General features: G+C 38.7%; 1 protein-coding gene across 3 annotated transcripts in view; it reads right to left on the reverse strand.

The window, feature by feature from the left end:
- Grid2 (glutamate ionotropic receptor delta type subunit 2) overlaps nucleotides 1-21490 on the reverse strand; it is a 1393268-nt gene that overhangs the window by 401430 nt on the left and 970348 nt on the right. For all 3 annotated transcript variants that reach the window (XM_035448865.1, XM_035448866.1, XM_035448864.1), the window contains one exon: nucleotides 10249-10350. In XM_035448865.1, the coding sequence (XP_035304756.1) occupies nucleotides 10249-10350 (102 nt within the window). The remainder of the gene's footprint in view (nucleotides 1-10248; nucleotides 10351-21490) is intronic.

Below are 21490 nucleotides of genomic sequence, written 5' to 3' on the forward strand. Positions count from 1 at the left end.
ATATATGTTTGTCTTATTGGTTGATAAATAAAGCACTGTTGGCCAATAAGAGAGCAAGTTAGGCAGGACTAGGAGAGAAGGAGGATTCTGGGAAATGTAGGAAAGGGATGGAGTCACCATGTGAGCCCTGGAAGAGAAGACACATGCTGTGGCATCCTCAATAAGATAACTTCTTATAAATGTATAGATGAATAGTTATAGTTGATAATTAAGACTGAGCTAGCAAGAAATCCTAGACATTGGCCATTAGCCTTGTAATTAATATAAGACTCTGTGTGTTATTTCGTGGCAGCGGGGCTCAGGAAGTTTGGCAGAAGCATCTCTGATGACAACTGGGCTAGGCAACATTCCCTTAATCAATGTTCAAGGTTGTTCTGTGTGAAAAGTATGAAATTTAATTCTAGTGCCAAGTAAAATGTCACAAATGTGGATCGCACACATTCTTTTGGTCTATGCATCAGTTGACAGACATTTGAAATGTTTCTGTTTGGGACTACTAACAGTAATGCTGGTAAGAAGATATGTGTTCAAGGTTAAGAGAGTTTATTTTACTTTTCCTTAAAATAATATATAGAATGGAATTGTTGACTTATATGGCAACTGCACGTTTAGTCATTTAAGGAACTGCCTGATAGTTTTCTCATGGGGCTGTGTCATTTTACATTCTCATAGTGTTATCTGAGTACTCCAAATTCCCTATATCCTTGTTAATACTGGTTGTGCTCTTTGTTGTGGGTAATATAAGTCACTATATTATCTATGGTTCTTTGAATGAACAGAACTAATATGTGGATTTATTAACGTGCGTTATAGGCTGTGGTTCAGATAGTCCAACAATGGCTGTCTCCTGACAGAAAGACCAAGAGTCCAATAACTGTTCAGTCTGTGAGACTGGATTTCTCAGTAGTCCCAATCTGGTGCTGGAATCCTGGGGGATTCCTGGTGAGCTTCCAGTTTTCGATCTACACTGGAGTCCTGAAGAAGTAGGTTCTAATACCTCAAAAACAGAATGTGATGAACTTGCCTATAAGAGAGTGAGGGTACACAGGCAAAATGCGAAAGCTTCCTTCCACCATAAGGACTAAACTTAGAATGGGTCTTTTCATCTCACACAGTCTAACAGGAAACCCTTCACAGGCATGCCCAGCTGCTTGAGGTTTAGTTGATTCCAGATACAGTCATTTTGATAACCAAGATTAGGCACCAGAGCAGTTATGAAGAACTTCATTGAGATTTTGGTTTGTATTTTCATGCTGTCAAATGGTGTTGAGCATGTTTTTACATGTTTATATGCTATGTATCTTGTGGGAGCTATCTGGTTTTTTTGATCCCATGTAAGTCATTTCTTTTTCAATGTTGAATTTAATTTGCGCTTATTATATACTGAATGCAAACTTCTCACCAGTTGTACGTTTAGAAAATATTTTCAGAGATGTGACAGTGCTGTTGGACTTGATAGTAATGTTTTTCTTGTTCTGCTCTTTTTGAGTCAGTTCTGCTTACTTAATTGGTGAGCTACTCCCTGGAACTGTTCATCCATGCTGCCCTAAATAGGGAATTCCTTCAAGAACTATCTTTTCTGAAAAGGTTATTTATTATTAATTATATGTATTTGTGTATCTGGGTTCTAGTTATGCAGATTTGAGTATAGGTACCCATGGAACATAAACAGGGTATTAGATTCATTGGAGCTAAAGTTATAGATGGTTGTGAGCTTCTAGATATGATGTAAGAAACAAAACATGGGTCCCCTATAAGTGCAGAATGTGCTCTTAACCTCCAAGCTCTCTAGCCTCCAGAAGTATACTTTTAATTGTGTTATTAGACTACATGTTTTCATTGTATTATTCTGCTTATCATTGACCATATTTTACTGTGATAAACAATCCACTGTTTGTCATCTACTGGAAATATCTCCAGCTAGAGTTCTCATTCTTGCCTTGAGCCTGAACCACACTTTTTCTACAGGAGCCGTGGAACTTGCCACCGACGCATCAACCTTATATTCTCTAGACAGTTAAAATGCAGTGCTTTGTGAAACTGATACTATTGCTACCTCAAACTTCTAATGCTACTTCTAGCTTCAATAGTCTCTGAAGTTGAGAGCCGGGAAAGCTTAACTCTGCAGTATTGAAAATCCTGTGTCTCCGACAGCACAAACTCACCCTGTGTCTACTATGTAGCTTAAATGAAGTGATATTCAGGGCAGATGCTGGGTGCAATTTTTTTTCAAGTTTAGTTTTTATTTGTTTGTTTTTTGAGTTTCAATTTACATCCCAACCTCAGTTCTCTCTTCCACTTCTCCTCCCACCTCCTCACCTCCTGACCAGCCAGTATTTTTAGGCTCTGATAATGCAGTCTCCTGAAAACAAATACAATACAATCAGAGTATGTAATTTATTGAAGCTTTGTGAAGTTCAAGTTTTCTGCTGCCTTTGAAGGTATAAGTTTTTTTTTCTTTTGAGGAAGCACCAGCTTCAGTGTCAGGAGAGTTAGCTGGGCACAGGGTTCCTGATGGGGGAAGTACTTCTGTGTATGTTTACCTTATTGATTGTTAAATAAAATACTGTTTGGCCAATGAGACAGCAAGTAGATCGGACTAGGAGTCAAAGAGGATTCTGGGAAGTGTAGTAGAGAAGTGTGATCCAGGCAGGAAGTGACATAGCAAGGAGACTCATATTTAAGTGAAGGAGAAACAGGAAGCATCCCTTTTTCCTGTTCGCCTCCTCTAGGGGCAGGATGTGAGCCACCAGCAAGGAGGGACGCCAATAAGGCATCCGATAAGTCTTATAAAATATATAGATGTATGATAATTGAGACTGAGCTAACAGATGAGAATCCTAGTCATTGGCCAAGCAGCATTGTACCTAATACAAATTTCTGTGTATTTATTTGGGCCTAACTCGGGCAGGCGGCTGGCATAAAGCACACACATGGTGGTGGGGCTCAGGCAGCTTTTGGTGGAAAGATTTATCATAATAGGTTCCTTTGTATAGTTCTAAACTGTTGTGTCAGTGACTCATGCCTATCCTTCTTATGTTTGTTTTTCAACCTTAGAGACCTCTACAGACACTTGGAAAATCTCAAGTTTGGTGACTATGCTTATCACACTGCCACAGTCACTAATATGCTCTATTGTGTTTTCTTTGGTAAATTTCTGTATCTGAGTTCAATGGAAATAAAATGCTTTAAGTTGGAAATACTCCATGTGATTGGACAGATACCTCAGTAGTTAGCACTGGTTACTCTTCTGGGGACCTGAGTTACAGTCCCAATACCCACATGGCAGTTTACACGTCTGCAACTCCAGTTCCAGAGGATCCAGTGCCCTCACACAGACATATATGCAGGCAAAACACCAATGCACATAAAATAAAAATAAATAAATCCTTTAATAAAAGAAAAGAAATACTTGACATACTTTTCACTGGGAACTCACCTTTGTGGTCCATTTTATTATTCCCTCTCACAGACAGGAAATTGGTGTTCAGATTGGATCCTTGGCTTCTGTAAATCTACTAACTGATATACATAAATAGCTAAACACTACCTTCACACTTTTCTGTATCTACAGAAATTGTAAACTTGGTGGTTATTTGTCAATTATAATGCCTTTAAATGAAAATAAGTGCAAACTTGTTCCCAAACATGTATTTATTTTAAGCAGGTTGCATTTATAAAATCTCAGAAAAGGCATATTCCAAAAGAAAGAGAAAGCTGAGCTGTTCAAGCCAGATTATAAAGAGATATGAACCCTGTCTTATGTGCTTTCTCCCTCGCTTTCCATCTCCTTTGCCTTTTTGGGATTCAGTGAAATACCTTGCCATATAAGCTCTTTCTGAGGTTTTTACTTTTAACCAGATTCAGAGTTGAGAGAGTACTACATAATAATGTGCCTCTTTCTAACTCCAGATAACATATAGAAATCTTTCAAGACAACCAAAATACACTGAAAATACTTTCAACCAATGCAACTAATTGTGGAAAAGTTGACGGAAAAGAATCTGCTCTTCGAAAGATCAAACAGTGGGTTGCTGTCTGTCTTAGTGAGTAAACAGCTTTTCTTGATGCAAGTTAGTTAGGGAAACACATCAGACTCAACATGTAGCCTGGAATTTACTTTGTGTGATATCCATGCATCTAAGAACCTTAATGAATTTCCTTCTGTGATTGCAACAATTGTTTTGAACAATATTTTCTGTTTTGATGCTGCTCAATTTTTCCTTCACTTGGCTCCATTTCATGCTGTTATTTCTTTGTTTTGAGGTATTCTTCCTCATTGTTTCAGATTTTCATACATTAATATAATGTGTTTTCACCACCAGAGAGGCTAAGAAACAAGGATGAGTCTAAAAGAGTGATACATCATCCCCTGGAGAAGGGGAAAGGAACAAGATCTCCTGAGCAAATTGGGAGCCTGGGGGGGAGGGAGCTAGGAGAATGAGAAGGGGAGAACAGTTGGGAGAATGACAGGAGGGAGCAGGAAGATTGAGTTGGGTGAAGAATAGAAGAAAGCAAGATAAGAGATACCAGAATAGAGGGAGACATAAAAGGTTTAAAGAGAACTCAGGCACGATGGAAATGTCTGGAGAGCTACAAATATGACACCAACTAATGACGTAAGCAACAGAGCAGAGGCTACTTTAAATGCCCTCCCCTGATAATGACATTGAAGACTAACTTATATGCCATCCTATAGCCTTCATCCAGTAGCTGGTGGAAGTAGAAGCAGACACCCACAGCTAAGCACATAACTGATCTGTAATCCAGTTGCAGAAAAGGAGGAGTGATGAGCAAAGGGATCCAGACCAGGCTGGTGAAACCCACAGAAACAGCTGATCTGAACAAGGGAGAGCTGTTGGTCCCCAGACTGATAGCTAGGAAACCACCATGGGACTGCTCCAAACCCCACAAACATAGGTGTCAGTGAGGAGTCCTCAGAAATCTATGGCGCCCCTTGTAGTAGATCAATACTTATCCCTAGCATAGGAATGGACTTTGAAAGCCCATTTCACATAGAGGAATACTCCCTGAGCCTAGACACATGCGGGAGGGCCTAGGCCCTATCCCAAATAATATGACAGACTGAGAAGACCCCCCCTATGGAAGGCCTCACCTTCCCTGGAGAGCAGAAAGGGTAGGGGATAGGTAAGGTGTTAGTTGTGGGGGCAGGGGAGGAGGGGAGAGAGAGGGAATTGGAATTGACATGTAAAACAATCTTGTTTCTAATTAAAATAAAAAATTAAAAAAGATATCATGTGTTTTGATGAATTGATGATAGCCTCTAACACAGTCCTTTTAATGAAGGCTTCTTAAGCAGTTTGGGAGTTTGACTTTTCAGACTACTCACAAATTTCACTTAATAAAAGCACATTATTTAATCCAAATGTTTTCCATTGTGTGTGTCATAATTAATTTTAACATCACTGATAAAGACAAGTGCACTGTCAATTAGACTTTCAAACAACAATGGGAAGATTTTTCTTAATTCGGAGACCTTAAACAATGAGGGGCTGTAGTTAAGCTTGCAAAACAGAGAAAAGTCATCCTTGCCTCTTTATAGTAAACCTTTGGTCACACAATAACTATGAGGTTATTGAACCATTTTATGGAGGATAGGCTCCATTGCAAATTTCATGTAGGGTAACTTTACTTTGAATATTTTTTCAAGAACATTTTGGAAGTTTTACAGGATGGTCTGCTCCAGTGAGGGAGCTTCCTGTGGGCTGATGTGTTGTGCTAGCTGTGGTTCTCAACATGTGGACCACGGCCGCTTTGAGGGTTGAATGAACCTTTTCACAGGAGTTTCCTAAGGCCAGTGGAAAACACAGATATTTACATTATGATTCATACCAGTAGCAAAATTACAGTTATGAAGTAGCAAATAATTTTATGGTTGGGGGTCACCACTGCTGGGAACCAGATGCTCCTCAAGCCTGCCTTCAGCAATTCAGCACCAGCAGCCACATCATCACCAGGCACCAAATGTGGCACAGGCACCCTTTGAAAAGTCCTGCCACCACAGCTTGTTCTATCATTCTTTCTGTGTCACTCTGTCTCTGCCCCCATCCCACCCACTCCCAATAAAACTCTTGTGTGGGATCTGTTGCATGGTGTGATCTTTGCATCGTTCCTTGGTCCCAACATATCCACCAAGTTACTCTTCCACAGAAACCCTAACCACTACACCATGGGGAAGTGTAATAAAGGGACACAGCATTAGGGAGGTTGAGAACTTCAATGCTAAGGTGGTAGCACCTACCATGTGGGTAGGTATGCTGTGATCAAGGAAGCTTTCCTGAAGGCATGTGTGTTTTGTGTATTGTATCTGCCCCAGCCCCTGGAAGACTACTGTAGGGACTCTCACAGAAACTGAGGAGTGAATACACACCTCAGTAGAGATGCCCTGAATCTTATTTAAACCCGATCAAGCCATGTAAATAAGAACTCCTAGCAAATGCACACCACATAAATAATTATTGTGATTATTGGGCATTTTGTATTTATTCATATATGGCCACTCATGCCTTTCCATTTTAGTTTCTAAGTTTTAGGGTTATATTTATGACACAATGAAGTTTCAAACTGTAAATTTTCAGATAAAAATATCAAATAGCATATTGTTCATTTATGGCTAGCTTCATTAATACAACTTAGATTGTTTTGCACACCAAGCACTTGGTTACTTGGTAAGAAACAGGTGCTGACTGGCAAATTAAAAAAACCAAAAATATAGAAAAAGTAACTATCAGAGAAACTAGGGGTAAGGTCTGGCTGGATATAATGTTTTCGCTTCCTCTATTTCAAGAAATATTTCTGTGGCTTTGTATATGGTATAAAACAAAGTCATCTATATGTGATGACATTCTGTAAAATGGCCCTGTATTGTCAATCTAGTAACACATGCTGTCACAGCTCAGTCATCATAAGATCCAAACCAACAAGAGTTTTGTTTGTTGTTTGTTTTCTTTTTCTGATTGAGAAGACAAGACAATGAAGCACACGGACTCTGTAACTAAACTCTGAGCTGGAACTATCTAGTGCTTTTTGGCAACGTGGGCATGGTGGATTTTGTTCACTCTTGTGTGCCTTTACCCATGTCTGGACTTAGTATAGCTACTACAGTGTTTGATAAAGAGTAAACAAAGGACATGTAGTGTTCTCTGGTCAGATCCAGTCACATGACAGTGGTGGTACATGTCTTCCTGGTTTCCCCTGAACCTGCCACAGCCCACATTGTCAACTCTGTGTTGGAAGAGACAAGCACATTCTGGCTTACTCAGGCTCCATGCCTTCTGAATACTGGCTGAAATTTTAATTGGAGGAAAGTGACCAATGATGGTAAAGCAGTGGAGTGAGACAGGAGCAGCCTGTGTTTCAGTGTACTTCTTGGAGTTGTGGTTTGAGCAGGAACTCTGTGTCTTCTTCCTGTCCCAACATTCACAGACACCACTGTTGTACCCTTTGCTCTGGTGCCAGCTACTGAAGTCCCCTTCAGGCTCCACCAAACCCAAGGCTTTCCCAGGCAACAAGACCCAGGTGCTACAGCACCCTTGTTGGTTCCTTTAGTGGTATTTATGTCCTGTGACAGTTACCTCATTTAATTCTGTTCAATAAACTATGAGATTCTACCAATTACTGCCTGCTTCTAGGGTTCCCATCGAATGGAATCTCAAATTACTTGACCTATGTTTGACTGTTTACATAAGATCAATACATTATCATTATGAAAGGGAAAACTGGGCATTTCAATATTAAGCAAGTTAAAGTCAGCTGCAGAATGTCTCTGTAATTGATGGTATGCGTTTTCTAAGAAGTAAAAGTGGGTAAGTGGAGTTTACTGTGTTATAATATCACAAAAGCTTAAAAAATCATTCCTGGGGGACTTAAACTGGGTTTTATACCTTCGAGAAAAACATTGGAGATACATTCCTGGAATAAAAGACACTAGGACAGTGGCCACATAGCCAGTTCTACTTCAACTGTAGATGGAGCCATAGTTCTTCAATGGCATGGTAATGAATGTATCAAAATTAGGAGTAAACTGGTTGAATTGAGGGTGGTGGTGATTATCAATTTGGATGAACAGAATTTGTACGATCACATAACAGAGTTAGATTTAGAAACATGCATACAGGAAATAAACAGGAAGGACAGTGTAAGATTGAGGCCCATGGATGAATAAGTGTGAGAAGGTATTACACACTGGCTATAAACTGTGTGCCCATAATAAAAGTAATAAATGCTCATGCAACTGGGCACCCAACTGCTAAGCTCAATACAGACTACAGGGAAGGCAAACTGCTCTTCCTGTCACTAGTTATCTGCTTTCAGGATCAGTTCACAGCTTAGTTTGCAGCAAACAGACAGATGAACCTCAGATAGGCAGCATTACCACCATGGGAAGCACAACCTCCATGAACAAAACCATTTTATTCGGCCTGGAAATGAATTTAAAATGATTGTTCCTATGAAGCTCTCTCCACAAACCTCACTTTTACCTCAGTCAGAATTTAAATGTCTCCAATTCTCCAGTCAAATAGAATCCCATAGATGTCTCACTTGTCTCTGTAGTCACAGTAGGTGTGGAGAGGGGCTGATGCATTGCATAGGGGAAGGAGTTAAAAGGTCTGGAGTCCAGGCTTGCTGAATTTGAATTTCAACTCTGTTCTGTCATCTGTGTAGTCTTTCACATTTATTTCACCTTGTGGTTAGTTTGTTTCACTAGTTCATATTTTGGTGTGTTAGAATAGTTTACACTGTGAATTACTGCAATAACTGAAATAGATGATAAATACAGAGGACTCCACAGTGGATCGGGCATAATAAATAATAAATCTTAATTTGATACCTTATGTAGGGTTCACCTACCAAATTCTAAGCATACACCAAGATTACGATCTGTGTAATATCTACTCTATGTATATTGCCAAGTATATAATATCCTAAATACTGAATAATGATTTGCTAAGCAACTGAATTTGTTAATTGCTTAACTTGCTTTAAGACTTCGTTTTTGTTTCCCAAAGAACACACCAGTTTTTATGGTGTTTCTCACAGTTTCCATGATAATCACTAGAAAAGAGAGTAGTAATACTTGTTTTCGATTCAACTGTCTATGTTTTAACTATTAGTACTTAAGTGACAATTGCTATCCAGACATTTAGGGTCAAAAAGAAGCATATTCACATTTCAGATGTAAATCAATGGTGAAATAATTACAAGTGAGAGCCTTGTTAAAATAACAACTAGAAATAAATTGTAGATTTGCCAAAACAGGGAATAGGCTATTCATTTAGATTTCCTTTTGCAGATGTCTCAGATAATTTTTAAGGAAATTATGTTTAAATCTGTTAATTCATATTAAACAAGTATATAGAGAGGTGCTGGTATTGAGTTGTAATGAGTATCCAGTTATTATCAACATATCAAATAGCCTTGTTCATTTACTAATTGTGCAATTAACTTAGCTTATAAGAGACCCTTTCCTAATTTCTCTTTTTTAATCTATTTTATTTTAAGTACATATGTGTGTGTAGGTCTCTATGGGGGTAGGTGTACATAGTACCAGTACCCAGAAGGCCATTGTCATTGAATTCCCTTGGAGCTGGAGTTACAGATGGTTGTGAGCCACCTAACATGGATACTGGAAATCAAACTCGATTTCTTATAGAGCAGTAAGAGCCGTTAGCCTGTGAACCATCTCTCCAGCCAAAGATGATACATAATGATAAAAATTGATTTTCCAGCAAGTGAGTGGAATTGTAACAAATATCCCCATATATAATCCAATCCACAGAATCATAAATGGCAAGGTCATAAAAGACAGTCACATGTGCCTTACTCTATTTGCTAGTAGCCCTGAGAAGCAATGCTCAACAATAGATAAGCATCTATTAAACAACTGAATGATCTCTCCATTGATACCTCTATGTACATCTTATTGTTTTAGTGATATCTGAAAGATCCCTCATCTTATAATGTACAAAAATCTGTAGGAAATCAGACATAAATGTCTAAGGAAGATCCCAACATAAGCACATCAGTGAAAGTACAGCATACGGAAATCAGATTCAAATTCACAGATTTGGGAAGCTGGATAACATGACCATTGACCATCTTAGAAATAATATTCAAGGTTCATTTAAAAGCTCTTCTTAGATTATGACAATAGTCGATAAAACAAAAATCAGTGAAAAATAGATGATACTCTATAGACCCAAACTACAAGGCTAAGATTGTGCTTACCAGTACAGTCACCACACGTAGAACCACGCCCCGCATGTTATTCTCCAGTTTCTTGTCAGTCAGTGACCCATTCAGACCCGTGACAGGATTCCAGCACCCAAGCTGAAAGGCAAAGTATTTTTGGTCACTTTTCTGGCTAAAGAGCAGCCATGGCACCTCTTGGTAGACCTTGTAGAGAACTGTGAAGTACCACACAGAATAACTGGTATGGAAAATTTATCTCTTTTAATAGCAAATGAAGCAGTCAGAAATGCCATTCCCTACCTTTAAATACCATCATATGGCATATGTCAGAAGCCAACATGCTTTACAAGAAACATGGAGGACATCTGAATTAATGAGGAGTCACATATTCACCAATAACTCTATCACTGTAATGTGCTAATTGGAAGAAGAAAAGTGCATGTAACTCTTGCAAAATTTCTCACTAATATAGTAGTTATGGCATAAGTTAAATTCTCTCAGAGCCTTAATGCTGTCATTTAATTGTACAATGCTTTTAGTAGGAAAAAGAGCCTTAAAATGTTAAAAATATTTTATATGGATAGAAGAGCAACTGCTTTTATGTAGGGATAGTCACATATAAAGTGTGTGTGTGTGTGTGTGTGTGTGTGTGTGTGTGTGTGTGTGTGTGTGTGTGCTTTAAGTACTCACAATACACCAAAACAATATAACTTGGCCTTCGGTCAGTGCTATTTATTTCCTTGGAATATTTTGACAACACCCTTTCCATGGAAACCATATGTTAATTATACTTTATTGTTCAAAATGGTGGTTTAATGCATGCCTGTCCTCATATAGCTATTGCCTCTTTTAGTATCCAAATCTGAGGGCTACCCATTTAAAAATTACTGTCTTCACATGCCAGGGGAATAAAACTTGATGAGTCTCTATTAGAACTAAAGAGGAAAGAAAGGAACGATGAGGATTGAATTAATGAATGACACGTCAAGAAACAGAGCTGCTGAGAGAACAGGATCTGTGCACAGGGGGAATGATGTCAGGCTCTTATGGAAGTGCCAGCTCCATGAGCCTTCACATTGAGACATGTTCTGCGAGTGCAAGAGGTAAAACTGTAACCCAGCTTCAGTCATATTTGGAAACAATTTGATTAATTGAGTTATTACAGGGGCACCTGGTTACTTGTGCCATTTCCTCCAATGATTTATTTCTTTGTACTGAGTTTTGTCTGCAGCTTCCAAAGTCATCAACATACTGGCAAGTCTCCCTCACAAACAAACAACTTAGGTGCTTCTTATTAAAGCTCAAGTGTCTCTTTGAGCTCCCAAAAGGTGTTTAATTAAGAAAACTAAAATGTGCTCAATATATTGCAAGAGACACAGATGTCACAATATGATCAACAAAGCCAGGTTTTTCTTTATTAAGATAATTTGGAAAAGCCTGATAATTGTTGGTTTCAACTGTAAAAGCACATTAAATTCATACCATGATATGTCATTCTTAGTTACATAAAAGTCTAATTAGAACTTAGATCCAATTAGCAAATCCAAATGTGTTGAAAAGTCTAATTATCAGAGCTAGTGTAGCCCTCTTGCCAAATTTACAACCTTATGGAAATTCTTTTGAGCTTTTGTTCTTTTCTGAGGTTATTGGGAGTCTATCCTTAGTCGCATTGTTTGACAATCACTTTTATAATTACCTCAAGAAGATTTTATTTTTTCTAGACCAAATATTGTTGGGAAAATGGCAATGACAACTTTATGGAAGTCCTGGGTCTCTACACCCTGATCACTTGATTTCCAGCTTAACAAATGGTATGAAAGACAGACTTATTAATGAGGGTATGGCCCAGATGCTTCAGTAAAAACAGAGATTTCTTTTTCTCTCCAGAGGTGTGTTTTAAGTTTGATGAGACTGTTGTCAGCTTGACCAAGGATGTGAGGTCTATTGCACCAATTGACCTTGGCATATTCAGGGCATTTGCTGCTGTGTGAGCAGTAAGGGTGTTAGAGTAATGCACACCATGGTCTGGAAAGACCATAAACCCTCAAGTTCTGAGTTTCTGAGTCATGATCTTTGAATACAACTAAATAGACTCAATATTCCATGAAGTCTCCTTTTTGGGTTTTGGTTTTGAGACAAGGTTTCTTCATGTAACTCTGACTATCCTGGAAATCACTCTATAATCCAGGCTAGCCTCTAACTTGTTGGGAGCCAAATCTCAAGGCTTGGTATGAGATATGAGGCCATGCTTGGGAGGCCACACAGTTAATCTTTACATAGTAGCCCCTTAGAACCTCATCTCAAGAAAAGAAACTACCTGACAAGCTCACCCACAGGCTCAGTCATATAGGCAACCCCTTCCTGGACCTCTTACTCATAAACTCTTTACCCTGCCAAACATCCTCTTTGTGGCTTCCTAATATCCTGCCTATACCAACACCTGGTGCACAAACAACCCATTCTGCCCCTCCACATATCCTGACTATATAAGCTAGCCTGAGAAAAGTAAAGTTTGCCACTTGATCAGAATCCTGTCTTGTGGTTGTTCTTTTCGTGTCTCTTGTCCGCATTCCCTATCCCTGACTCTCTTGCCCCAGGTTGATGTCCTGCAGGTCGGGACACTAACTCAGAGATCTGCCTGCCTCAGCCTCCCAAGTGCTGGTATTAAAGGCATGAGCATCCATCACCTGGTAAAATTCTGCAAAAAATAATGCATTCTCTTGTACTTAAATTGGAAATAACAAGACAAAAGTGGACTGCGTAGAAAAAGGTATTTGTCATCCTGACTTCAGCAGTATCTTGGGCATTATTTGCATTATTTGTGCTATGTGATGTCTCTTCTCATTTGGCTCTTTAACTTTCATGCTGTGTATGACTGTTCCAAGACAACTGGACTTTCTTCCATGATGACTTTGAGTGTTCTGTGTTGTTGTTTGTTGTGTGCCATCTTGTGCCATTTGGTTTCTGTCTCTTAATAACCATAGAGTGGACCATAAGATCAGTGAATCTCTTCTATGTGAGTGGTTCCCTTACATGTATGAAGATTTCTCCAATAACCACCATGAATACCAAAATAAGTATGTTCTAAGAGTAGATATTAGAAGAAAAATGTTTAAGATATAGCCTTTTTTAAAAGTAGAAATAATATATATTACTGATTACATATCCAAGTGGGTCACAGCAAACCACCAAGAAGTCAAAATAATAGTTATTTCCTATATAGACCAAAAATTTTATTTTTTTATTTTTATTTTTTGGTTTTTTGAGACAGGGTTTCTCTGTGTAGCTTTGGAGCCTATCCTGGCACTTGCTCTGGAGACCAGGCTGGCCTTGAACTCACAGAGATCTGCCTGCCTCTGCCTCCCAAGTGCTAGGATTAAAGGCGTGTGCCACCAATACCCAGCAACCAAAAACTTTAAAGCATTCTTAAAGAATTTCTGAGCGTGACTCACAGAAATCTTTATGCAGGATGTTTAAGTGTCTCAGCAACCTCATGAGATGACCCCATTACCATTATTTTTTCATAGACATCTTACTTAAGGTCTCACGTCTACCTAAGGTCATACATCTACTAAGAGATGAAACTAGGATTGCAACAAATTCAACTTAAGTTCCATTGTCAGGGTTTTAAAATGAATTTTGTCTCATGCCTCTTGAATGCTCTTCATAAGCATGATCCATTTGAGGTAGCAGAAAATACATTTTTGTATCTGTGTTAAGGAAATTGAGGTGCATAACTGTGAAGTGGTTTGATCATCATACAACTGTCATGGTAAAATTATCATCCTAATTTTATAACACTTACACACTATATAATGTGCCAACTAACTGAGCGCTTTACTTTTGTTAACTTAATTAATTCTAGAGACTCTTGAATTAAAGGACCATTCTTGTCCCCATTTTGTAGAAGAGATGACTTGACTGGGTATAGACAGGTGCTATCTTCTATCTATCTATCTATCTATCTATCTATCTATCTATCTATCTATCTATCTATCTACACATCTATCATATGTCTATTTATATACCTATCTATCTTGCTATCTTTTTTCTATTATCATTTATGAGCATGGCAGTCAAGATGGCAGCAAGTAGAGGGAAGAATAGAAAATGAAGTAAACACAAGGTACTCAAAAGTATCACAGTGTTATAAGAGATCAACTTAGGAAAATTAATGCCAAACTCATTTAAATTCCTCCAAGTCATAACAATGTCAGAAAGGCCAGGGAAATAAACAACAGCAGCAAACAGGGAGTGCTGCAGAAACAGCATTGGACAGAACCAAGCCGTCTGAATGTGGGTGCCAGCTAGGAGCACAAGACAGGCTATGGGACCCCTAACAGTGGAGCCAGTCTTTAACCCCAGAGCACAAATGGGCTTGGGAGCCCATTCCCTATGGAGGGATACTATTGCAGTCCAGATACAGCAAGGAGGGCCTAGGTCCTCCCCCAAATGATATGACAGACTTTGAGGTTCCCTGGTGGAGGGCCTCACTATCCTTGGGGAGGAGTTGGGGGTGGGTTGCAGGGGGGTTGATGGGAAACATGGGAGGGTGAGGGAATGGGGGGATGTATATGTAAATATGAGTAGTAATTAAAGAATTTAAATAAAAAAATCTCTTGGTTTTTGTTTGTATATTGTCATCTCCCTGAGGTTTACTTTAAGTGATTCTGCTTGATTATAACTATCCCTTCCAATAATAAATAACAAAAAATAAGTGATGTTCACATATATTCAAACTGAATCGCTGCCTACAAGAGGCAATACTCCTTGAAGCAGAGCAGCACGGAGAAGAATAATGTTTGTGCAACCCCTGAGGTACAGCATCCAAGGTCAAGCCCAGGACTTCTCTAGCTACTTTTCTGCTGTTGTTGTTTGAAATACTCCTAACTTGACATCCTTGGCAGTGTGGGGAAGGCTGTTTTTTGTCTGACTGGGTTCTTGGTTTTGCTTCTGTTTTGTTTCTTTTTTCAAAGAAACTGGAAAGTAATACATACAATATCATACTGTCTTATTTGTGCACACACACATAAAAGGACGTTTTATTTTTATATATGTGTGTGTGTACAAATGAGTGCTGGTACCCTTGGAGCCTGGAAGAGGGAGCTGAAGCTAGAGGTACAAGTGGCTGCAAGCTACTTGATGTAGGTTGTGTGAACTGAACTTTGGTCCTCTAGTAGAGCAGCCAGATTGTTAACTGCTGAATATCTATCCAGCTTCATTGTTTCATTCGGACTCTGTACTCAACCAAATGAATAGGGTATGCTCTCCAAATAAAAATTAAAGGTAATTCTAGCAGTGAGTGAAATTTGCAGAAAATCTCTCTCTTAATGGTGAAAGGATTTACTACCCAGGTACTGGGGAGATGAGTAAAGCCCTTGACATACAGCATGTGAATCCAAGTTTTCATACGCATCACAATGTTAAAACTAGGCACAAGGAATACACACTCTTCCATAATCCCAGTACTGGCTCTCAGGGACTGGCTTGTCAACCAGTCTATCCAAAGCATGGAACCCCAGATTCAGTAAGAAACCTTCTTTAAAAAAATAAAAAAGAATAGCGGTATATACTTGAATTCCACCTCTGGCCTCTACATGTGTGAGCACACATGTGTGTATGTGCTTCTATAAACATGCATACACATGCCCATACATCACCCAAACACACACACACACACACACACACACACACACACACACACACACACAATTCTCCATTGTCCAGCTCCTGCAAATCTCAAAAACATTAGGAAGAACTAAAAAGTAAAGAAAAGTAAAGACCAGAAACTCTACATCTTTTCAATAGCAGAATATAGATTTCCTGTATTTTCTGGTTATTGCCTGAAGTCATTTTAGAACCTTTAAAATGCTTAGTACTCTAATTATTTCCTTCATTGGAGCTTTGGCAATAATAACCATGTAGTCTCAGTTAAATCAATGGAATAGCTTGTGTTCAACAAACTGGCTGATGCATTTGCATGAGCACAGTAGCACTTCTAACATTATGCATGCTAACGATCAAGTTTATATATTTACTCTTTTCTCCTCAGTGCTTTCACTTTTCATTGACCACAGGCTGCAAAGGATGACTTTTGACTCTGGAGTATCACATCACTATTTTTCAAACAGTGTTAGATGTCAAAAAGAGCTGAACTGTTCAACTTTAATTTTATGCTTAATAGTTTGTAGACTTTAATAAGGGGAGTCAAGAGAGCTCTAATTGAATATGAATAGAATGGCCAGCATTTATGAGCTGTACTCGAATGGAACAAAGGAATTCTGGCTATATTATCAAAGCACCAGGGAGGACATGACACTTCCTGTACTGAGCACTTGCTCTGCCAGCTCCTGGGCTTCATCTACTTTTTTCCTCAGCCATTGAGCTAAAAGGGGAAACAGCAGATATTATGCAGTCAAGCCAGCTTGAAAGGCAGATGTTGAGAAACGTGAAGGACTTATTTGTTAAATGTTGCATCTGTAATGGTCTAGAAATACAAGGAAATATACATTTGGCATATTGACTCAGATATATCCTTTATAAATTGCATGGCAATGTTTTCTGCTTAGACACACACCAGAATGTGATGGCTCAGTAATTGGCCCAATATTAATTCTCTTTTTTTATTATTCTCCACCCATAAAGTAGTTTCAATTTATAAGACTTGCTTCCTCGGCCATGCTTATGTGCTTCTGTGGGTCTGCTCCAACAGCTGGCCCACTGCCATAGTCCTTCTCTGTGCCTTCTGGGAATGACCTATGCTCTCAATGCTTGAATTTCTGGCAGAGGAATGTCTTTGAAAAAAAAAGATCAGAAAGATGTCAAGCACTTGGGATGCAGAGGCAGGTAAATCTCTGTGAGTATGAGACCAGCCTGTCTACAGAGTTAGTTCTAGGACATAGTCAAGGCTACAAAAAGAAACACTGTTTTGAGAAAAAAACAAAATCAAAACACAAAACAAAACAAAAAAAAACCAAAAAAATGGTGACATCCTTTTGTACATATTATTGGGTTAAGGTCTCTTTATTTCCAAGCACCCTAGCCCCGCCCTTATGGGCGAGTCCCCAGGTCCACCTGGTACCTGCCCCAGGACTATTGGGCGGGGCTAGGGTTACTCCCTACAACATATATTTCTCTTATTGGCTGATTAATAAGACACTGATTGGCTAGTAGCCAGGCAAGAAATATAGGCAGGGCTACCAGACTAGGAGAATTCTGAGGAGAGGAGGCAGAGAGGAACTGCCAGAGATATGCCATGTATCTGCCCAAGGAGAAACAGGTCAGGGCATTCTTCAGTAAGCCAAGACCATATGGAAATACTTAGATTAATAGAAATGGGTTAATAATTAAGAGAGAGCTAGCCAAAAAGAAGCCTTAGTTATCATCCAAATAATTTATAATTAATAAAATCTTCAGTGTGCTTATCTGGCACTAAATGGCTGTGGGACTAGGCAGAACAAATCTTCCAACTACAGAAAAAGAATCAAATGACTCAACTGTGTGTGTGTGTGTGTGTGTGTGTGTGTGTGTGTGTGTGTGTGTGTGTGTATGTGTCCTTTGCTGCTGAAAACCAAAAGTGGGCCAGTGAGATTGCTCACGCCTGAATATCTGACTTTGATCTCCAGAACTCACACAGTAAAAGGAGAACTGATTCCTTCAAGTCATCCTCTGACCTCCATGTGTGTACCCTGGCATTTGCACACACATATACCATACTACATACAAATGCATAGCTCAATAGGAAGATAAAAGCTTCCACAATATAAATAAGATTACCTTTTTACCTAGTGCCTACAAAGGAAGAATATGAGAAACAGTTCACACACACACACACACACACAGAGAGAGAGAGAGAGAGAGAGAGAGAGAGAGAGAGAGAGAGAGAGAGAGATGGACACACACACAAACACACAACACACATAATAATAGAAAAGGCTAAAATTATTAGGCTGTCACAATAACCACTTTCTTTTAACAACTGTCATTTAATTGATTTAATACTATGGCATTGTGATGTTTTCTTTTTCTTTCATATTTCTTCCTGATATGAAACCACCATTACACTGGACTTAGAAGCTATATGTTGCAGCAATTAACATTATATAATAAAAGACTAGAGTGCTCATGTTAGAGCACTTACCAGAAGTTAAGAGGTGAATAATTCTGGGCCTCAGTTTCCTCTACTCTCACATGGGAATTAGAAAGGACTTTGTCACAGAACTGGTGGACCAACTGCTGATGTCATATGTGTCGGGTGTTGACACCTGTTGTTAGCACAAAGACTGAGGAAGTGATGGGTATTAGTTATTAGCTAGGATTCTTTTTTTCCTGCACAGTCCAGTTCCCAGAGCAATTCCTTAATTTAGTAGCAAAACGCATCTTGAAATGGGTGTTCAAAGCTATAATGTGACCTGGAAAAATTTGAAAATTCATGGTGATTCAGCCAAACCCTAGAATAATTAAATAAGCATATCATGGTAGGGTCCTTGGTCCTCAGCACTGTATGAGGCTTTCAAGATGATTTCTGTTCACAGACAAGATTGTTCCATAACATGCTTGAGCACCAGGGGAATGAAACTTGTCAACTGATTGTTTTCTACCATTATTGTTTTCTACCAAGGTCTCTCTTCTACTGGCTTCTTTTGCAAAGGCTTCCAAACAATACCTTCTGAAGCAAACTATTTATGTTTCTTAATTGAAATTGGAGTGAATGACAAATCTCCGTGAACCCAGAATGTTGCCTGCCTTGCCTATGGGTGTACTCTGGTTGTCTCAGTGTGCTCGTGTGGGGACCAGACAGGTCCCAGCAGATGAAGGCATGAGTTAGAATGCGTGGTTTCCTTATTGTTCATCCATCTTCCTTGCTCTTCAATTAAATCTAAATTAATAAAAACCAATGTGTCCCAGTCTGAACCTCAGTCCTTTTGCCACAGTGCACGTTTGGCTCTTGTCTTCATTTTTCCAGGATGGCTCTTCTCATTCTAACCAAATGTGAGTAGCTTTACATTTCCATCTTAACAGAATATCCTTTGTCTATAATATTTTAGCATTTAGTGACGATAACCATATAAGGCTTACTTACTTTCTTTGTTTCATCTTATATTGAAACCACCTGAGAACTCAGTTTCCCCTAGGTCACTTCAGTCCTTGACAGAGCTTATTTAGCAATGTTCATACTTCTTGAAGACTTCTTATGAGGCAGCAATGGTGCCAAGCTCTGGCTATTACTCAATTTATGTTTTTGTTCTAATTGCGTCAGAAAAGTACTAAATTATCTCCATTTTAACAGATGTGGAAATGGAGGATTAAAAAAAATTAATTGACCTGTTTCAGGTCATTTAGCTAGCTACAAAACCATAATTTGAACATGGTGGTTTAGCTTTAGAGACTCTTAGGGCATTCTGACTGTAGTCATTGAGATGCCCTTTGAGACTGAAGTAAAACAAGGTGCATGTAGATAGATCTAGCAGGTTTCTGAACATTCATTTCCAACAACCTTGAGGAACTGTAATTGCCTGTGCTAAAAACTCCTTTTGTATTTCAATGATTCATGCTTGTCTTCCACTATATGGAACCAAAGACTTGTGGCTAATATACACAGAGAATGCATTATATTTTGTGAATGAATTCTGTAACTATGTCAGTATAGACAAATATTGGCTTGAGATGACTGATTAGGAAGACATGAATGTGAAATGGGTTGTTAATGAAAAGAATTCCGTATTTGTATTTCATAATCCACATCTTATTAGTGAAAGGATTAAGTTTGTGAATTTTGTGGACAGTTTCACTTTACTACATTTTGTTTGCCTAGCATAGTGGTTCTCAACCTTCCCTAATGCTTCAACTTCATATTGTGGTGATCCCCCCAAACCATAAAATTAATTTCATTGCTACTTCATAACTGTAATTTTACTACTGTTATTAATTGTAATGTAAATATTTTTTGGAGATAGAAGTTTGTCAAAGGGTTGAGAACCACTGATCTAGTATGTGCATATGTGTGTGCATGTACATGCTACTAGATGAGAAAAACAATCACTAATATCAACAAACTACACACTCTGTGACCAATTAACAGTGACCTGTCTGAAAGATATTTTGTTACAATAATGGCACTTCTGATTGGATTTAAGGCCCAGTCCATGACATCTAATCTATACCTGGCACTGATAAAGTGCCAAAAACCTGAGACTAGATAGGTCATAGGCCCATAGGAAACCTACTACTATCATTCTGCTAGAGGAATATAACAATAAAAAAACTACGAATGACATATTGTTATACCCATAGATCAGTTCCTCCCTCAACCCATATCAGAGATGCTTCCTATTGCAGTAGATGATAACTAACACAGAGACCCACAAGTGGGCAATATGAAGAGAGTGGGAGAACGTGGATCATTCAGTCTTACTTGGCATGTCTTTGTTAAACCTTTCCCTCATGGATAAGGAATCTATGCCAAATATGAGGCATAAAGACTGTAAGAGCCAGAGGTAGTAGATTACTCCAGGGAAACTGTCTTCCAGACACAACAGGACTGACATGAACTCCCAGAGACTGTGACCCAACACACAAGGCCTACACAGAGTCAAATCAGAGAAAGTATTAGCAGCAGTTAGAAGGGGAGGTGAATATAAAATATGACCCTAACCAAGAAGCTATTTGCACTTGATGACTGCTGGGTGAGTGAAAATCAATTTTCTTCAATAGAGTATTACTGGGAATATCAACCATACTCCAGGTCAGGCCTCATGACCAGGAGTAGCTCCCAAAAAAATGCATTTCAAGGTTTGTTTTTTTGTTTTGTTTTTTATTTTTTCTTTTTCTGGAGGTTGTTATTTTTCCTTTTATTGTTTTTTGTTTGTTTTGAAATTTAGGCTTTTGTTTTGTTTTGGGTTTCAGAGACATATAAAGGAGAAAAAGAATATCAAATTGAGTCTGTTGGGGAGGTAAGGAGGATCTGGGAAGAACATAATCAAAATGTATCAAAAGACATTTTAAATAAAAAAGATAGAACAATAAAAATAAGAATGAACAGCCTATCCAAAGAGAAACAAAATCTGAGGACAGGGATCTTAAAAATTACAATACAACTGTCCTTGTTGTATCCTCAGAGTACTGAAAGACAATGTGGAGAGATTCAAGAATTGATGCACAAACAAAACACAAATATCCACAGGTGTGGAAAATCTGTAGACAAAAAGAAATCCTTGCTTTTAAGAAGTACAAAACTGCAATGAAAATTTTACCAGGGAGGCTTAAAAATGGAACTATG

Source organism: Cricetulus griseus, chromosome 8, assembly GCF_003668045.3.
Source record: "Cricetulus griseus strain 17A/GY chromosome 8, alternate assembly CriGri-PICRH-1.0, whole genome shotgun sequence".
NCBI lineage: Eukaryota > Metazoa > Chordata > Mammalia > Rodentia > Cricetidae > Cricetulus > Cricetulus griseus.